A 19,732-nucleotide genomic window follows, 5' to 3' on the forward strand; every position below is an offset into this window, starting at 1 on the left:
CATTCTTGTCTTTTCTATGGAGGCAGCTGTCCCTGGATGCCAGCTTTATTCGAGTGAGAACATGAACTATCATGGATGAGATAGAAATGGGGTGCAGCTGGAAATAACGGTGGAAAATGGGGCATTGCTACCGTGGGTCGAGTTCTAGCAGATTGGAACTTCAGCCCATTTTCTGATGCAAACAGGGCAAATTTATGCCAGTCGTGGGGATGGCCTGATCCAAAAATAGAGACGTACTGTTAAATGAAGTGCTAACAGCGGCACATTTGTTCCCTAGAATAATTCCTACTGGAATGTGAGCTGAAATTCAGTAACTCATTCTACATATTGGCATCAAGTGAATGCCATGCCTTGGTTATAAATCCTGACCCTGGAGGGTGATCAGTACATTCAAAGTAATACACACTGAGATCTCTGGTTTCCTTGTGAGCTTGAAGTGCAGAGCAGTCAGTTTAAGCCGTCTGGAACATGCTATGCCTCCCTCTGGTGCATCAAATGTCAGCCCATGGAATCAGACTCTACAGGTATGTAAGCAAACAGCAGCACTGATGTATTCCGTGATATATGACATCATGATGCTCAGTACCTTTTTCTCTGTTGCTGTTCTGTACAACGTAACAATTCTCCATTGCCAGACCTCAATCTTGGCGTTAGAAGAACTTGTCCTTTTCACTGCTAGAAGCTGAATTCAAATCTGACCCAGACCAACAGATGAAAGCCTCCTCTCTTTACAAGGTTCCAATTTGAACAGAATTGTGAAGAGGATTACAATCCAACTCGTCAGATATGTGTTGATGCCAGATTTGGTTATGTGCAGTTTCTAAAAGAAGAATCTCGTTTGCCAGTAACAAGATAAAGCCATGTAGGGTGTTCCTGATATACTACTATTGATAAAAAAAAGGGGTAGTTACATAAAATTACACAGAATTTACAGCACAGAAACAGGTCTATGCCAGTATTTATGCTCCATACAAGCTTCCTCCAATTTCATCTCACCCTATCAATATAAGCTTCAATTCAGGTCTGTGACTGTTCATCAGAATTCATTAGAACTAAGAAGGTACAACTATCAGGAAAGATTGATAGAAGTTCTGATGAAAGGTCACAGACTTGAAACATTAACTCTTGTTTCTCTCTCTACAGATGCTGCCAGACATGCTGAGTATTTCCAGCATTTTCTGCTTTTATTTCAGATTTCCAGCATCTGCAGTATTTTGATTTTGTATCCTTCTATTCCTCTCTCCCTCATGTACTTATCCAGCTTCCCCTCACATGCATCTATGCTATTCATGTCAATCACTCCATGTGACAGCGAGTTCCACGTTATCACCACTCTGTGAGTAAAGAGGTTCCTCCTGAATTACTTGTTGGATGTATTAGATACAATAGTTATATCTTATATTCATGGGCCCTTGTTTGGACCCCCCACAAGAGGAAAAATCTTCTCTATGTCTACCCTATTGAACGCATTCATAATTTTAATGATGTCTGTCCGGTTGCCTCAGTCTTCTCTTTTCTGCAGAAAAAAGCCCCACTCTGTTCAGTCTTTCCTGATAGTTGTACCTTCTTAGTTCTAATATCATCCTTGTAAATCTTTTTTGGACTTTCTCCAGTGCTTAATTAATTATCTGATTCAAACTGCCTTACTCAGCATTGTGCAAAGTAGGACCTCCTGAACCCAGGTCAAATTACACGTATGGCTGATTTCATCACTTACAAAATCAGTCGTGTAAGACATTTGATATACACTACTGCAGCTAAATAAATAACTTGCAACTCACATATTACTCCATCATAGATTCTGATCTCCAGGCTGCATCATTTGTTTATGCCACTTTTTTTGACCTGCTGCCCTGTACAGATCCCATTCTTTTGGAGACCAACTTAATGCAGAGCCTTGGGTTTGTATAGAGAACGTCTCTGAGCTGGGTGGTTCTTCTAGTGTTTCTACAGTCCTGACCTCCTGATTCTGTGAATGGAAATACGTACAAATATCTGATTGTCCCAAATCATCCTGCAGCATGTATATGTAATCAGAGCAAGCTTGTGGTAGGGACTTAAAGAGGCAGAAATGAGAGGTAGAGGGGGTGGAAATCATCTTAGGCGGTAAGGCCGAACGTATGATAATGAATCGGCCGCCTGTTTTGCACTCCGCCTGATTTTCTTTCTCATTGACTTGGCTGCCTGGATGATATTAGCCTTCTTGTTGACCCTGAAATGGAGATGATGTCATCTCTGCTTTAGTCCAGGCTTGTGCCTTGAGTTCTTGGGCATCTGTTGGGCACTGATTCGGTCCGCTCCTTTGAATCACATGGGTGAAGAAGTTTTAACGTCGTGTTGCACATCATTAGGATATCTTTAAAGCTACCCCTAAGGCTTTAAATTCTATTTCAGTTTAATAGGATAAAGATTCCACTGTCCGCTGGCCCTGGGGTTGCTTTTTGAAATGAGTTCGGGTAGTGAACTCCTAGTGGGCAAAGGTCACTGCACAATACTACCTTTAGTTTTGTATTAATGGCAATAAAATTGGAAAGCTGATTAGAAGAGTCCATGGGATAGCTGCTGGAAATGGAAAAATCATATGGGGTGCTCATCCGAGATTGGAAATGAGGCACAATGCTGAAGCGGAGTAGAGGGAGCTTTACTCTTCATTGGGCATTGCAATACCTGGTGCTTACACTGGATATCTAAAAGATGCTGCAATTTACCATACGATACCATACCATACGAATTAGGAGCAGATGTAGGCCATTCAGCCCATCGAGCCATTTAATAAGATCATGGCTGATCTGTTTCTGTCTCGAATTCCACACTTCCATCTAGCCCCGATAATCTTTCATCCCCTTGCCTAACAAGAATCTAACTACCTCCGCCTTAAAAATATTCAATGACCCCGCCTCCACCACCTTCTGAGGCAGAGAATTCCAAAGTCACACAACCCTCTGAGAGAAAAAATTTCTCCTTGTCTCTGTCCTAAAAGGGCGACCCCTAATTTTAAAATAGTGCCCCCTAGTTCTGGACTCACCCACAAGAGGAAACATCCTTTCCACATCCACCTTGTCAAGACGTTCAGGATCTTATAAACTTCAATCAAGTCTCCCCTCACTCTTCTAAACTCCAGTGAAAACAAGCCCAGTCTGTCCAACCTTTCCTCATAAGACAACCAACTGCTGTAACCTGCAAGGCTATGGACCAGGTGCTGGAAAGTGGGATTAGATTTTCAGCTGGCCCGGACACGATGGGCTGAATGGCCTCCTTTTGTGCCATAACATTTCTATGATTCTATTCTATGATTCATTCCAATCTAGTAAACCTCCTCTGAACCACCTCCAACGCATTCACATTCTTCCTTAAATAAGAAGACCAAAACTGCACACTGTATTTGTGATGTGTCTCACCAATGCCCTGTATAACTGAAGCATAACATCCTTACTTTTATTTTCAATTCCTTTCATAATAAAGGATAGCATTCCATTAGCCTTCTTTCTTACATTTCTAAAATAACTATGGTTTCGGCAGAGTTATCTATTGTGATATGAAGTGTGGATTTGCATTATTCATACGGGATTATTCTAAAATGAGGTTTTTCATAACAAATCCATAGTGGTCTAGTGGCTGTGGTCCTGGGCTAGCAATACAGAGGTGGTGTGTTGAAATTCAAGCATAATGATTTGTGGAATTTGATTTACTAAATCTGGCGATTTGTGGGATAGTAATAGGAACGGGAAATGCTACTGGATTGTTGCCAAGACCCATCTGGTTCATTAGTGTCCTTCAGAGAAGGGAAACTGCCACCCCTACATGGTCTGCTCTACATGTGACTCTGTGTCTTATACTTTGTGGTTGACACTGTAGTCACTTAGTTATCAGGGCAAAATATATAAAACTGAGCAAGAGCTTTGAAAACCCACCATTACTGATTTCATAGTCATTTACGGTACAGAAGGCAGCCATTCGGCCCATCGAGTCATGCCAACTATCCTTGGAGCTGTCCAGTCAGTCCCACTCCCCTTCTCGATCCCCATAGCCCTGCAAGTCTATTTCTCTCAGGTGGCCAGACAACTTCCTTTTGAAGTCATTGATGGTCTCCACTTCCACCACTCTTGTGGGCAGCAAGTTCCAGGTCATTACCACCTACTGCCTAAAAAACCTCTTCCTCACATCCCGCCTGCATCCCTTGCCCAAAACTTTCAATCTGTGTCCCCTAGTCCTTGTACCATTAGTTAATGGGAACAGTTTTTCCTCATCCAATTTATCTAAGCCCGTCATAATCTTGTACACTTTTATTAAATCTCCCCTCAATCTCCATTGTTCTAAGGATAACAAACCCTACTTTTCCAACCTAACCTTGTAACTAAAATCCTCCATCCCTGGAACCATTCTGGTAAATCTCCTCTGCACCATCTCAAGGACCCTCACATCCTTCCTGAAGTGTGGTGACCAGAACTGGACACAATACTCTAGCTGGGGCCTAACCAGAGCTTTATAAAGCATAACTTCAATTTATGAACAAGCAATGATTATGGGCTGCAATGCATTTGCTTGTGTATTTTATATAGGTATGTAAGAAGAGCAGCTGCAGTTGCTGCCTATAGAGTAATACAGCAAGGTTTGTTAAAATAACATAGCGCTCATCAGAAATAATTTTATATTGGTTCCTCTTGGCAATACAACGCTCCTTATCTCCACCAGCCTTGAGGGCATTAAGAGTCAACCATCTCGTGGGACTGGAGTCACATGTAAACCCAGACGGGGTAGGTGGAAGGCAAATTCCCTTCCCTGAAGGATATTAATGAACCAATTGGCTTTTGGCAACTTTCACATCATTTATTCCCCCCGTTGTGAGCCCACAAATTTACTAGATTTATTACATTTACAACCTCTGAGTTACTGGTCCGGGACCATGATCACTGGGCTACTGTACCCCAGAGTTAGTGGAGTCTTCCAGGAAGTAGGAATTCTTCCCTCTTCTTCCATCTGCCCACTCCCCCATTGTTCAAGTCGTTCTTCATTCTCCCCCAATATAGCATGCTACTGTATTGTTGATCCATGTGACGGTTCCAACTCAAGTGTGACTTTTCACAATTCATTCTCATTTATCAATAACATTCAAACCTGTCAATGGCCCTGTCTGATAAGGTGTCCTTCTTCAGCTAAAAATACAATTTGAAATATTGTACATTGCATTAACAAGAACATTTTAAAGCAGGAACATTGGGAAGAATCTGGATTTCCACCAGGTGTCTTGTCTCAGTGCTGTTTTTCTCTCTCCACCAGCTGTGTGCAGTAGGAAACACAGTCATTTGCTCAGGTTGAGTGCCTCCGTGTCAGTACTTAAGGAAGCATGCTGAAATAATGAGCTGACTTCGTATGGGATTTTGAATTTTCCGGGGCTGAGGCTTGTATTGCAGTTGGGAAAGGGCAAGCAGCTAAAAGTGCGTGAAATCCGAGCAAAATGCTCTTTCGTCCGCAGTTTTTTTGATCCACACTGTGGTTTCATACAAGACGGAATAGCTGCCGTCTTAAAGTTGAAGCCCTTCAGAAACGGTTGAATGATCTATAGTTACCAAGACAAGCTGTACAAAGTCAGCTTGGTCATTGAACAGGATTGCTGGAAGCTGATTGAGATAATGAGTACAGGATGTGGTTATGGAGGGTACACAGTGTCCACACTTCATAACTGCCAGGTGTGCGAATATTCGAACTTGCACCAGGCAAAGGACAAAATTATCTTTGAAGTGAAATAGGATTCTTCAGAGTGATCCAGGCACCTAAAAGCTGCTTTTGATTTGTGATTTTGTGCATGCCGTGTTGCAGGGATGATCAGCTGGTATTTGGGGTGGAAGGTTGGGAGCAGGTGGTGTGGGAAATTAACAGGAGCAAGCCCGTAACTATTTCACTCCAAAAGCCAACTTTGCAGTTAATGGTAATATATTGCACCACAATAAAACACATGCCAGAAGTTACTGTCTGTGAATTCGTGTATGAACATGGACCTCATGGCTTGTCTTTTCTTTAATTAGTGATAAGGAGACAGATCACCAAACAAAAATGAAGGGCATAACTAATATGCAAGACAGGCTAATATCACCCACAATATGAAGCACAGGCTAAATAAACCTGTAATATATAGTACAGACTAAACACACCCAAGAATACATAATACAGATTAGTAATACCTATGATATTCTTCTTAGGCAGTTCTTCTGGACCGAGGATGACTTGCTTCCATTCTGGTTCAGTGAGTTCTAACATGGTTAATGAGTCTAATGTATGAATTGCAGACTCGACCACATGTGGAGCAAGTGTGTTTGAAGAGTTGGATAGGCGAGTTACTTAGGGGGCTGTGCGTTCCTTCCTCTGCCTAGATCTGGCCTCTGTGTGTTCCCGTCGAAACCTCACGAGGTGGTCAGTACCTTTCCGAATGCACCATCTCCACTTTGAGTGGTCGAGGGACAGGGACTCCCAGGAGTTGGTGGGTATGTTGTATTTCTTCAGGAATGCCTTCAGAACGTCCCTAAAGCATTTCCTCTGTCCTCCTGGGAGTCGTTTGCCGCGATGAAGCTCAGAGTAGAGGAGTTGCTTCGGGAGCCGAGTGTCAGGCATGTGAGTGACGCGGCCCGCCCAGTGAAGGTGGTTTTGGGTGACTAGCATCTTGATGCTAAGAATGCTGGCTTGGGAGAGGATACTGACATTAGACTGCCTATCCTGCCAATGAATGTGAAGGATTTTGTGGAGATAGTGCTGGTGGTATTTCTCCAGTGCCTTGAGGTGCTGTAGATTGTGCGAGTCTCCAAAGCACATAGGAGGACAGGGATCACTGCTGCCCGGTACACCATGACCTTAGTCCTTGGTTTGAGGTCCTGATCCTCAAATACTCTCTTCCTCAGTCTGCCAAAGACAGGGCTGGCACATTGAAGCCGGTGGTGGATTTCATCATCTATGCCTGCCTTCGTTGAGAGGAGACTCCTGAGATATGGAAAATGGTCCACTTTTTTCAGGGTCTCGCTGTGGATCCTGATCGATGGAGGATAATGTTGTTCTGCAGGAGTGGGTTGGAGGAAGACCTTAGATTTCCAGTTGTTTTGTATGCTTTAGTGAAGGAGTCAATGATGACTTCGACCACAGTCTCTGAGTGAGCATATACACAAGCGTCATCCACATACTGAAGCTCAGTGACTGAGGTTGGAGTGACCTTTGTTTTGGAGTGGAGATGACGGAGGTTGAATAATTTCCCATCCATCCTGTCAGTTATCTCCACTCCTGAGGGGAGCTTGCTGGAGGTGAAGTGCAAAATTGTGGTGAGGAAGATGGAGAAGAGGGTTGATGCAATGTGTTACGACCGAGGCGGGAGGAGTGCACTGTCTTTTCTAGTTCCACTTCTCCACAGGTCACAAAATATATTTAAATGTTTACCAAGTTACCAATACTCTATAATCATCTATATATACCAATAATCATAGACTCTACTCTTTATCCCAGAATAAAATACACCAACCAGGTTTCTCTAATAAACAACAAAATTATCAGTTTATTATATAACAAGACTTATCCAGTAATGAAGCAAAGCATTAACACACAGATTGAAATATGAAAGTTCCCTTTTTAAATACCTCAACACACACTCACACACACACTGGTTAACAGAAAAATAAAGAAATGCTCTCTGCAGAGATCCTTTACAAAGAAGAACAAAAAAAAACTTTGGCCAAATACTTGTTCATTCTTGAAGAAAATAGATGAGAAAAGTTATGTCCCAAAATGGCATACAGTCTTGTGTCCGAGTACAAGTAGATGGGTCATTGGGATCTTTTCTGGAGCAGTTCTTTTCAGGCGGCATCAAGGATTAATCCGGCAGGCTTTCCAGTTTCTCAGGAGAAATGTAGCATCAGGACTTTCAGCTCTCATACACATTGAACTCTCAGGGCTTTTCAGAGAAGTGAAGAAAGAGATAGGCTGTGTGTTTCTGTCTTGGCAGGCTGACCTCCAATTAACAGTCAACACCCCAACCAGAAAGTCAAAACAATATCCCAAAAGTGAAACCTCCTGACCATCATAAATCCTGACATCTTCCCCAAGTCACGAAAGTTTCTGTTGTTTATTGAGCTTAAGGCATGTGACCTCCTGTAAAGGTTGCTTTCAAACAAGACCTCTCAGTAACATTTGTAAAAAAACACATCCATGACACTGAACGGCTGCAGGTCATCCTGAAGGGGGAGGGTGATAAGACAGAGGTCATGGTACATGTTGGTACTAATGACATAGGTAGAAAGAGGGATGAGGTCTTGCATCAAGAATTCAGGGAGTTAGGCAGCAGACTAAAAAGCAGGACCTCTCGGGTTGTAATCTCTGGATTACTTCCAGTGCCACGTGCTAGCGAGTATAGAAATAGGAGAAGAGCACAGATGAATGCGTGGCTTAAGAGTTGGTGCAGGAGGGAGGGTTTCAGATTCCTGGACCACTGGGACCGTTTCTGGGGACGGTGGGACCTGTACAAGAGGGACGGCCTACATCTGAAGCAGAGGGGGACTAACATCCTTGCTGGCGGGTTTGCTAGTGCTGTTGGGAGGAGTTTAAACTAATTTGGCAGGGGCAGGGGACGCAGTCTCCTAGCAGAATAGGGACACAGCTAAACACAGGAAAGCAAACAAGTCAGAGGGAATACAGTAGAAGTAAGTTTCAAGGGAGTAAGACCAGGATGGAAGGCCTCTACTTTAATGCCAGGAGTATTACAGGTAAAATGAATGAGTTAAGGGAAAGGATTGACATGTGGAATGGTGATATAGTAGCCATCATGGAGACATGGTTGAGGGAGGGGCAGGATTGGCAGCTCAGTGTCCCAGGATATAGCATCTTCTGGCGAGACAGAGGAGGGGGTAAAAGAGGAGGGGGCATTGCAATATTAGTTAAGGAATCTGTTACCGCAGTAAGGAGAGATGATATCTTTCAGGTGGCATCAAATGAAGCTTTATGGGTAGAGTTTAGGAATAAAAAGGGACAGCCACATTGCTAGGTGTTTATTATAGACCCCCAGATAGTCAGCGGGAAATTGAGGAACAAATATGTGCGCAATTCACAGAGGTGTGTAAAAATAATAATAGGGCAATTATATTAGGTGATTTCAACTTTCCCAACATTAATTGGGATAGTCATCGTGTTAAGGGCTTAGATGGAGTGGAGTTCTTAAAATGTATACAGGAGAACTTTTTAGCTCAATATATAGAGGATCCAACAAGGGAGGGCGCAGTGCTGGACCTAATTCTGGGGAATGAAGCCGGACAGGTGGTTGATGTGTTGGTGGGGGAGCATTTTGGTGATAGTGACCGCAACATGGTACAATTTAAGCTTGTTATGGAGAAAGAAATAGACAAGTTGCAAAAAAAGGTTTTGGATTGGGGGAGAGCGAATTTTAGTAAAATAAGGTAGGATCTGGCCAAGGTAGACTGGAAAGAGTTACTTGTCGGAAAATCTACAGAAGAGCAGTTGGGGGCATTCAAAAAGGAAATGGGGAGGGTACAGGCCCAACATGTTCCCTCTCGGGTAACAGGTAGGAGCAACAAGCCCAGAAAACCATGGGTGACCAGAAACATTCAGGGTACGATGAGAAGGAAAAGAGAGGCTTTTAGCAAATACAAGGAGAGCACATCAATGGAAGCATTAGTGGAGTACAGAAAGTGTAGGATGGAGCTTAAGAAAGCAATTAGGAGAGCAAAGAGGGGATATGAGAAAGCTCTGGCTGGTAAAAGTAGGGAAAATCCCAAGATATTCTTTAAATATATCAATGGGAAGAGGATAACCAGGGAGAGTGTAGCACCCATTAGGGACCAAGGGGGTTACAGAAAGATATAGACAGGATGGTCAAATGGGCAGAAAAGTGGCAGATGGAATTTAACCCTGAAAAGTGTGAGGTGATACACTTTGGAAGGAGTAATGTGACACGGAAGTATTCAATGAATGGCCTGACACTGGCAAGTTCCAAGGAACAAAGGGACCTTGGCGTGTTTGTCCATAGATCTCTGAAGGCAGAAGGGCAGGTTAATAGGGTGGTGAAAAAGGCATATGGGACACTTGCCTTTATCAATCGAGGCATAGATTACAAAAGCAGGGAGGTCATGTTGGAGTTGTATAGAACTTTGGTAAGGCCACAGCTGGAGTACTGTGTACAATTCTGGTCGCCACATTATAGGAAAGATGTGATTGCACTGGAGGGGGTGCAGAGGCGATTCACCAGGATGGTGCCTGGGATGGAACATTTAAGCTATGAAGAGAGGTTGGATAGGCTTGGGTTGTTTTCACTGGAGCAGAGAAGACTGAGGGGTGACCTGATCGAGATGTACAAGATTATGAGGGGCATGGACAGGGTGGAGAGGAAGCAGCTGGAACTTCACCAATGCTTGTACTTTTGCTGTTCTTGGCAACGCTCGTCCTTGCCCTACTATATGCCCAAGTGAGGTTTCCTGCTGGTTTGCAAATTCACTTTTGGCAAGATTTATCACTAAATCAGCCGACTGTAATTTTCTACTTGAGCTTCTAGTTGTTCCAAGTGGTCCTTCCAAGTGTCACTGTATACCAGCACATCATCAAGATAAACCACACAGTTAGGAACACTGGGTACCACCTGGTTCATTAGTTTCTGAAAAGTGGCTGGGGCATTTTTTAGCCTGAATCGCATCACTCGGCAAAAGATCATCGGGTGTGACAAAGGCCGATATTTCTTTAGCTCGGGGTGTTTAAGAAACCTGACAGTATCCCTTTAACAAATCGATTTTTGTAAGAAACGTGGCACAGTCCGCTCTGTCAAAACAGTTTTCCAAGTGAGGAATTGGTAGGAATCTGCCTCTGTTACTGCATTAACCTTTTAACAGTCTGTGCAGAATCTAGTTGCAACATCAGGTTTAGGCATAACACCACTGGTGAACTCCAGCTGCTTTGACTGGGTTCAATTAGGTGGTTTCCAGCACGTATTGGCTTTCTGCTTTTACCTGGGCCTGTTTCTCTGGACTTGAGTGATAAGGATGCTGTTTTATGGGAAAGGATTCCCCTACATCCACATCATGTATAGCTAAGGTTGTACATCCTAGTTTGTCTCTACAAACTCCTTTAAATGCTGTGAGTAGCCTTGTTAGGTCTTCTCGTTGTTCTGCATCTAAATATGAAAGCATAGCGTCTAATCTCCCTAACAATTCAGTATTAGATAACCGGATAGTAGGAGTTCAGTTTGAGAATTGTCTATGCCTCCTTCTGCCTCATCCTCACCGCCCCTTTCATCCTTCACTGTCCCTACTACCTGACATAACTGTTCTTGCTTATGCTCCTCCCGGCGATGATATTGTTTCAACATATTGATATGACACAGATGATTCTTTTTCTGGCGATCTGGGGTGTCAATCAAATAATTTACTTCACCAATTATTTTGACTACTCTATATGGACCACTGAACCGTGCTTTCAGCAGTTTACCCTGTAAAGGCACTAACACCTCATTCCCTGATTGAAATGTTCAGGTCTTGGCATGCGTGTCTGCCCATTTCTTAATGGTTGTTTGGGAAGCTTTCAGGTGTTCCTGAGCCACTTTGCAGGCTCTCATGAGCTGCTCCCAGAACATGGAAGATTCATCCCTCTGTTCCAAAAACCTTTCTTGAATTAGTTTTAGAGGACCTCTTATCTCATGTCCATAAACTAATTCAAAAGGACTAAAACTGTAGACTCATTGGGTAAATCCCTAGTGGTAAACAAAAGAAATTCCAGCCCTTTATCCCAGTCGTGGGGATATTCATGACAATATGCCCTGCTCATTGTTTTGAGGGTGTGATGGTACCTTTCTAAAGCCCCTTGTATCTGTGGGTGGTATGCTATAAACTTTAACCATGTTATACCCAAATTATTCATAGCTTCCTGGAAAACTTTAGACATAAAATTGGAACCTTGATCCGACTGAATCTCAATTGGTAATCCATATCTAGTGAAGAACTGGGTTAAATTCTCTACCACTACCTTAGCAGAAATTGTTCTCAAGGGAACAGCCTCTGGGAACTGAATAGCCATATCCTTGATACTGAGTACATATTGGTGTCCCGCTTTTGTTTATGGTCAAGGTACTACACAGTCTACCAACACTCTACTAAATGGTTCCCCAAAAACTGGTATGGGAATTAGAGGTGCTGGTTTTATGGCAGGTTGCGGTTTTCCCACAATCTGGCACATATGGCACATTTTACAAAACTGCACCACGTCCTTGGAAAGACCTGGCCAGTAAAAATGTCAACCTATATGTGATTGGGTCTTCCAGATCCTCACATGTCCTACCATAGGTATTTCATGGGCTTTCCTTAATATTTCCTGGTGATACTTGGGCGGTATCACCAGCTAGTGAACTACCATCCAGTCTTTGTCCACAGGTCTGTGAGGAGGTCTTCACTTCCTCATGAGAATCCTATTTTTAATATAGTTGCCTTCCAGAGTTCCCTTTGCCTCAGCTTTCATTAGAGCTAATTGTGCCACTTTATTTAACTCTGGATCAGCCTGCTGAGCCTTGATCAGAGAAGACTTATTAAACATTTCCTTCGGATTATCCAAATCCCCAAAGAAAATTTCAGATATACGACTATCTATCTGTACTGCCAATTTGACCTCTGACAATGGAACTGGTTTACCCATTGCTCGGATCACTACACATGAAGGAAAAAATCCTGGAACCTTTTTCTGCAACTGTTCTGTCTCTTTGACTTCTCTTGGTCTTTCCGTGACTACTGGAGAAACTACTACCTTCACTCTGGCCAAATCATTCCCCAAGAGTAGGTCAACTCCATCTATAGGCAAACTATGAACAACTCCTACAGTTACCTTCCCAGACATTAGGTCACACTCCAGGTGCACCTGATACAAAGGTATGGGTATATACTCCCCGCCGATACCATTCACTAAAACCTTGGCATTCAATTCGCTAATGCGCTCTCTGGTGGAAAAGTTATGCCTTTCCCCAGCAAAAGAGTTTGGGTGGCTCCTGTATCCCTAAGTATAACTATAGGTTTACCTGCCTCACTTGAGGGATAAGGAGTTACTTTTCCGTGTGACAAGAATTCCCTATAATTCTCAGGTATCTTATTCATGTCCCCTGCACTCACAGCGTTTTTTTTATTTGGCCTTACAGCTGCAATCAGAGCTATAGCTTGCTCTGTCATACTCTCAGTCAGGACCCCTTTCTCTGCATTGGGCTTGTGTACCCCAATATGTCCCATGGGTTTACCCTACAACTTCCAGCATTCTGCTTGAAGGTGTCCCACCTTGTCGCAATGGTAACACTTAGGGCTTTCGGACCTCACTTCCACCCTCAGCATCTTCCGTTCTGGCCTGAGGAGGAGATCCCGGGGTCTTCCCAGCTGTCCCTTCTTGTCCCCAGCTACCTGCCTTCCTTTCACCCTCCCACCTTCTATCCTTCTCGGGTTTGTGGGGGTGATGGACAAAGGGTTTGGGCTTATAAACAAGCTTGTAATCATCATCAGTCTCAGCTCCTGTCTGGATGTCGAAACTTTCTGGTTCTAAGGATGGCTTCTTACTAATGGAGGGAGTGAATTTTTAAACTCTTACAGGAAAATTATTTCCCTAAGGTTCTCATATGTGTCCTCTACCTTTAGTGCCTGCATCCAATGATCAAAATTAATTTGCTTTCCCTCTAAAATTCTATATAAGTCTGCCCAGGCTGTCTCCAGAGGTTCCAAAATTTTTGCTGGTAAGCTTCAGGGACTCACTCACAAGCAGTGAGAATAGCCTTTTTTGCCATCTCATAATTTGCAGAAGCATCGTCAGAAAACATGGTATAAACTTTATGAGCTCAGCCCATCAACCTGCTTTGTATAAGCAGTGTCCAGCTTTCCTTCGGCCATTTCATGGGCTGGATTTTATGAGCTCTCTGGCTTCGTGGGTTGTGGTGGGGGGGCCTGGAAAATTCTTCCAGGAGAGGCCTGCCACGTCCCGCGAGGCTGGGAAGGTCCCACAGAATTTACCGGTGATGGCAAGGCCTCAGTGCGGCCTCCTCCTGCCGCTCAGCAGCAGGGCCTTCATTGTAATGTGAAAATCAAATTAAATTAATGCAAATTACCTTACTTTAACCCGACGGCCATCTCATGCCGATATTCTGGCTGGTCACGGGAACTCCTGCGCCTTCGGATCTCTGTACAGAGGTCTGAGGCGTGACACTGGTGGGGAGGGGGGAGGACTAAAATTTTCAGGTCAGGAGGTGGGGTGGGGGAGTGGTGAAAACCGTTCAGGTTGATCATGGGGATGGTGGGAAGGGGTTGAGGGTCAAAAGTGCTGAAGTTGGGGGCTGAAAGTCCGGCATGGCAAAAGGTATTTTTTTGGCCGGAAAGGCCATTTTATTTATTGTTTACTCAGTGGTATGGGGGGCTGTGATGGGAGAGGGGTTTCAAAATTACATTTTCATTTCATTTCCACTTTAAATACTACAATTACCAGAAAGGGCTTGAAGCCCTTTAAAAATGGCATCGGAGGTGGGCTTTCTGTCCCCTTCATTTAAATAAGCCCCCCTGCGAAATATCGTGGGGGCTCAGCAGCGCACAAATCGTGCATGCGCTGCACCTTATTTCAAGCTCCATCTGTCATCTTTTCAAAAGAAATGAAAAATGCCTCCGTGTCCCTTTCCTCAGGAGGGCTTGTACAAATTTAAACAGCTCTCCACTGGGTCCTGGGCTGGAATCAGTTCTTTTCTCACCAGAATTTTCACTGGAGTCAAGGCCACCCTTTTTTTTAGTTCTCAGTTTTTTAATTCAAATTCCCTTTCTTCTGTTTCTCTTTCTCTTTTATGCTGCTCCGCTTGCTCCCTTTGAAATCGTAGTTCAAGTTTTTATATTTCCAATTCTATTTCCTTTTGAAATGCTTTCGGTTCCTTTTCCCTTTCCCATTCAAGCTGCTTCATCTGCAACTGAGTTTTAGCTAATTCAACTGAACTACCATGTGAATTGCCTTTTCCTTCTTCCAATTTCAAAAGCTGTGCTATTACCACAGTTATGTCTGCTTTCATAGCCCCTGCTTTTAACCCTAACGCCAACATTTCTGCCAATTACTTTAGCCTAGCCTTGGTTCAGTTTGTCAAATCACTCAGGGAAAAATCCTCCTTCCTCAGAAATGTCATAGCAACTGACAAAGACATTCCAGTAATGTAAACCTTACTCTGATGCACAGGAAACCTGTTTTTTAACTTTTCCTCTTGTCAATTATTATTACCCCACTTACAATTGCACTTCGTCGGCTTTGGGTTTTCACAGACATGCCACCAATTATATGTTATGACCGAGGCGGGAAGTGTGCACTGTTTTTTCTAGTTCCACTTCTCCCCAGGTCACAACATATATTTAAATGTTTATCCAGTTACCAATACAGTCAATCGTATACTCTACTCTTTACCCCCGAATAAAATACACCAACCAGGTTTCTTTAATAAACAACAAAATTAACAATTTATTATGAAGCAAGACTTATCCAGTAATGAAACAAAGCATTAACACGCAGATTGGAATATGGAAGTTCCCTTTTTAAATACCTCGACACACACACTCACACACACACAGAAAAATAAAGAAATTTGCTCTGCAGAGATCGTTTACAAAAAAACAAACAAAAAATACTTGGACAAATAGTTATTAATTCTTGAAGAAAATGGATGTGATAACTAAAATGGCATCCGAGTACAAGTAGACAGGTCATTGGGATCTTTTCTGGAGCAGTTCTTTTCAGGCAGCATTGAGGATTAATCCGGCAGGCTTTCCAGCTTCTCGGGAGAAATGCGGCATCAGGGGTGGTAGCTCTCACACACATTGAACTCTCAGGGCTTTTCAGAGAAGTGAAGAAAGAGATAAGCTGGGTGTTTCTCTCTTGACAGGCTGACCTCCAACTAACTCAAAACAGTCCACACCCCAACCTCAGGTTAAGTCAGTGGGCAACAAGGTGGCAGATGGAGTATAATGTGGGGATGTGTGAAGTTATTCACTTTGATTGTAAGAATAGAAGAGCAGATTCTTTTGTAAAAGATGTGAAGCTTGTAAATGTTGATGTTCACAGAAAGTTATCATACAGGTACAGCAAGCAATTAGGAAGGCAAATGGCATGTTGGCCTTTATTGCAAGGACATTGGAGTACAGGAATAAAGAAGTCTTGCTACAATTGTACAGGGCTTTGGCGAGACCACACCTGGAATACTGTGTGCAGTTTTGGTCTCCATATTTAAGGAAGAATATACTTGCATTGGAGGCAGTACAGTGAAGGTTTATTAGATTGGTCCCTGGGATGAGAGGCTTGTCCTATGTTGAGAAGCTGAGTAAATTGAGCCTATATTCTCTGAGGTTTAGGAGGATAAGAGGTGATTTCATTGAAACTTACAAGATTCTGAAGTGGCTTGACAGGGTAGACCCTGAGAGGTTATTTCAGCTGGCTAGGAAATCTAAACATGGGGAGCACAATCTCAGGGTAAGGGGCTGATCATTTTGGACTGAGACATGGAGAGATTTCACTCAAAGGGATGTGAATCTTTGGAATTTTCTACCCCAGAGGGTTGTGGATGTTCCATCTTTGGATATATTTATGGCTGAGATAGACCAATTTTTGGTCTCTCAGGGAATCAAGGGATATGGGGAGCAGGCAGGAAAGTGGAGTTGAAGCTCAAGATCAGCTACGATTGTATTGATCATATTGAATCGACTTTCAACTCTGTAATTTATTTGTGTGTGTGTGATTCTCGTGTGAATGTGTGCGTGAATGTGTAACATATTTTTATTATTTTTAAATCGGGTTTAGATTAAGTATGATAAACTTACCTTTTTCTTGTTTAAACTCAAGAAAACCTGTCCAACTGGTTCTTTCACGATTACATTAAAGGTAAAAGGTAAAACACTCACTGAGGTGGTAAGTATAAAAAAGGAATAAACCCTGTTGCAGTCAAATAAGAGGAAGGATAAGAGGGGTGACTGTGACCCCCTCCTCACCTGGCTGTAACACCACTCATCATCCCTAATCACCTGTAAATTGGCTGCTTCTCATAAAATTAAGCTAACAGGCACGCTAATGAAATATGTGGGGTCTAGACCTGGAAATGGTCCCAACCATTTTTTTAAGTGGAGAAAATCCTGGCCAATGTGTCCAGGAGAATCAGAATGGAAAATGCAGCACAATAACTAAAGATACCATTTGTGATTTTGATGGAGGTCATTTCAATGCAGTGAGAAGTTTGACTGGAGCGATTTGAATAGGGCTTTTCAGAAAAGATGGGCGTGGAGCTGGGACATGATAACACATTCAAGTACTTTAAAGAGAAAAGGGACATTATAAATGGGTGGTAGTTGGAGTGAAAAGCTGGGTCAATGTTGGGCTTTCTGAAAAAAAAAGATGATAGCAATTTTTAAATGGGCAGGGCAGTCCCTGAGGAAAGGGGACATGCCAGCTAACATGGGGACTAGGAACAGGAGTTAAGTGATCAGGAACTGAGGGAGGGGGATCAAGGAAGCAGAAGATGGGTTCCTTTGTGAGTTGAGATTTACATGTTATTTGTTCTCAGGAAGTGGGTGATGTGTGCAAGGTAGCATTTATCACGTATTCCTTGATGCTTTTGGGAAGGTGGTGGTGACCCTTATCCTTAAACCAGTGCAGTCTTTGTGATGGTGGTGTCCTGTAATTGTATTGGTAGGGAGTTCCAGGATTCAAACCCAGCAATGGTGAATGAGCATCAATATATGTCCAAGACAGGAAAGGGGGATAATGGAGGTCATGGCAGTCTCATGCTATTGCAACATCATCGGTTGCTGTAGGGTGGACTTTCTGGACAGGGGTACTCTTTGTTAATTTACATACATACGGACATGCAAACTAGGATCAGGCATAGGCTGTTGGGCCCCTCCAGTCTGCTCCGCCATTCTGTAAGATTATGGCTGATCTGTTTGTGGACACAACTCCCCCACTACCCTTTGACTCCCTTGTTCGTTAAGAATCTGTCTATGTCTGCCTTAAAAACATTCAATGACCTTGCCTCCTCCGCTCTCCGGGGAAGAGAGTTCCACAGACTCACGACCCTCTGAGAGAAAAAGTTTCTCCTCATCTCTGTCCTAAATGGGAGACCCATTATTTTTAAACTGTGCCCCCTAGTTTTAGTCTCTCCCACAAGAGGAAATATCCTTTCAACATCCACCCTGTCAAGTTCCCTCAGGAACTTATATGTTTCAATAAGATCACTTCTCATCCTTCTCAACTCTAGTGAATACAGACCCAACCTGTTCAATCTTTCCTCATAAGATAACCCTCTCATCCCAGGAATCAATTGAGTGAACCTTCTCTGAACTGCTTCCAATGCAATTATATCCTTTCTTAAGTAAGGAGACCTAATCTGTACAATATTCCAGATATGGTCTCACCAATGCCCTATACAACTGTAGCAAAACAGCTCTACTTTTATATTCCATTCCCTTGCAATAAACGACAACATTGCATTTTCCTTCTTAATCACTTGCTGTACCTGCATACTGTCATAAGTGTTTTGTTTTTTTTCTAAAAAAACTAAGAGGTCTGTATGCCTTTAAGACCTGTTGCAATTTTTCTGTGAACAGTGACTGCACAGACTTGTGGTATTTGAAGTCCAGGCTGCGGGGCAATTTGTATCCAAGCAACCTGAAGGTTTTATAATTGTCTTGTGATTCTTGTTGTTTGTGAAAAGGGCTTTCAGTTTCACTTCGGCAATGAGAAGAGACCAGGGGAGCCGTGAGCAGGAAAAAGAGTTACTGCTGGAAACTGGCCAGGAATATAGCCCTGAGAAAACTCTTTCTCTTGAAGAATAATTCCTGTATTAAGTAAAATTCTAATCTCTTCATGAAGTCAAAAGAGCTTTGAAGGAATTGAAAATCTACTGTATGGGAGCTAAAACCCTTGTTGCTGTTTATGCCTGAAAAGAGAGGATGAGACCCAGAGAAAAGAGGAATTGCTACAATCAGTAGAGAAACACTGCTTTGGAGAAATGAAGCCTGTGTTTCGGGTGTGGCAAGTTGCTGTTGCCTCCAGTCAAGAATCCCTGCTGAAGAATGAGTTCTGTCGTTGCTGTGCTCTGTGGAGAAGGCTCCTTTGCTGAGAGTAAGTCCTGTTGACTTTTGTGTTTTTGGAAGTTCCTGAACTCTCAAGAAAGTTTCTACTGTTAGACTGCTACTTTAAAATTTAAAGAGACCTGTTACTACAACCTGTTGCTGAAAGATCTGTGTGATGCCTGCTGCAGATGAACTACCTTGAGTGCTTACCCACCATAGACTGTTCATTAATTTCATCTGGAGAGACATCGAGTGGCATCTGACTACTTGACTCTGGGACATCTCACCGATCCAAGAAAATACTACCAGAACTTACAACCCAGTTACTTTGTTATTCCTAAGAAACTGTTATAAAGTTAATATTTCCATTTTCCCGGTTAACAATTGGCAATTGAATGTATGTGTGTGCATGAGGGCTAGGAAGATTAAGGAGTCATAAAATCTTTTCATGCATATAGATTCATCTCATTATCATTTAAAACCTGGTTTATTAATAATAGTTAATGTTGTTGTTGTTTAAAGAAATCTGGGTTTGGTGTGCTTTATTCTGGGGATAAATAGTGATAAATTTGGCTATTTTTCCAGTTGGTGGGAAACTTTACTAATGTGCTGTGACCTGTGGAGTAGTGAAACTGAATTAACAGTGCATTACTCCTGCT

At 42.8% G+C, this 19,732-nt stretch overlaps 1 protein-coding gene across 1 annotated transcript in view; it reads left to right on the top strand.

Moving 5' to 3' along the window:
* Nucleotides 1-377: 377 nt before the first annotated feature.
* LOC137382807 (solute carrier family 2, facilitated glucose transporter member 11-like) overlaps nucleotides 378-19,732 on the top strand; it is a 123,538-nt gene continuing 104,183 nt past the window's right edge. Inside the window, exon 1 of the mRNA XM_068055239.1 lies at nucleotides 378-524. Within this exon, the coding sequence (XP_067911340.1) occupies nucleotides 474-524 (51 nt within the window). The 5' untranslated portion in view covers nucleotides 378-473. The remainder of the gene's footprint in view (nucleotides 525-19,732) is intronic.

This window comes from Heterodontus francisci, chromosome 23, assembly GCF_036365525.1.
Source record: "Heterodontus francisci isolate sHetFra1 chromosome 23, sHetFra1.hap1, whole genome shotgun sequence".
NCBI classification, from domain to species: Eukaryota; Metazoa; Chordata; class Chondrichthyes; order Heterodontiformes; family Heterodontidae; genus Heterodontus; species Heterodontus francisci.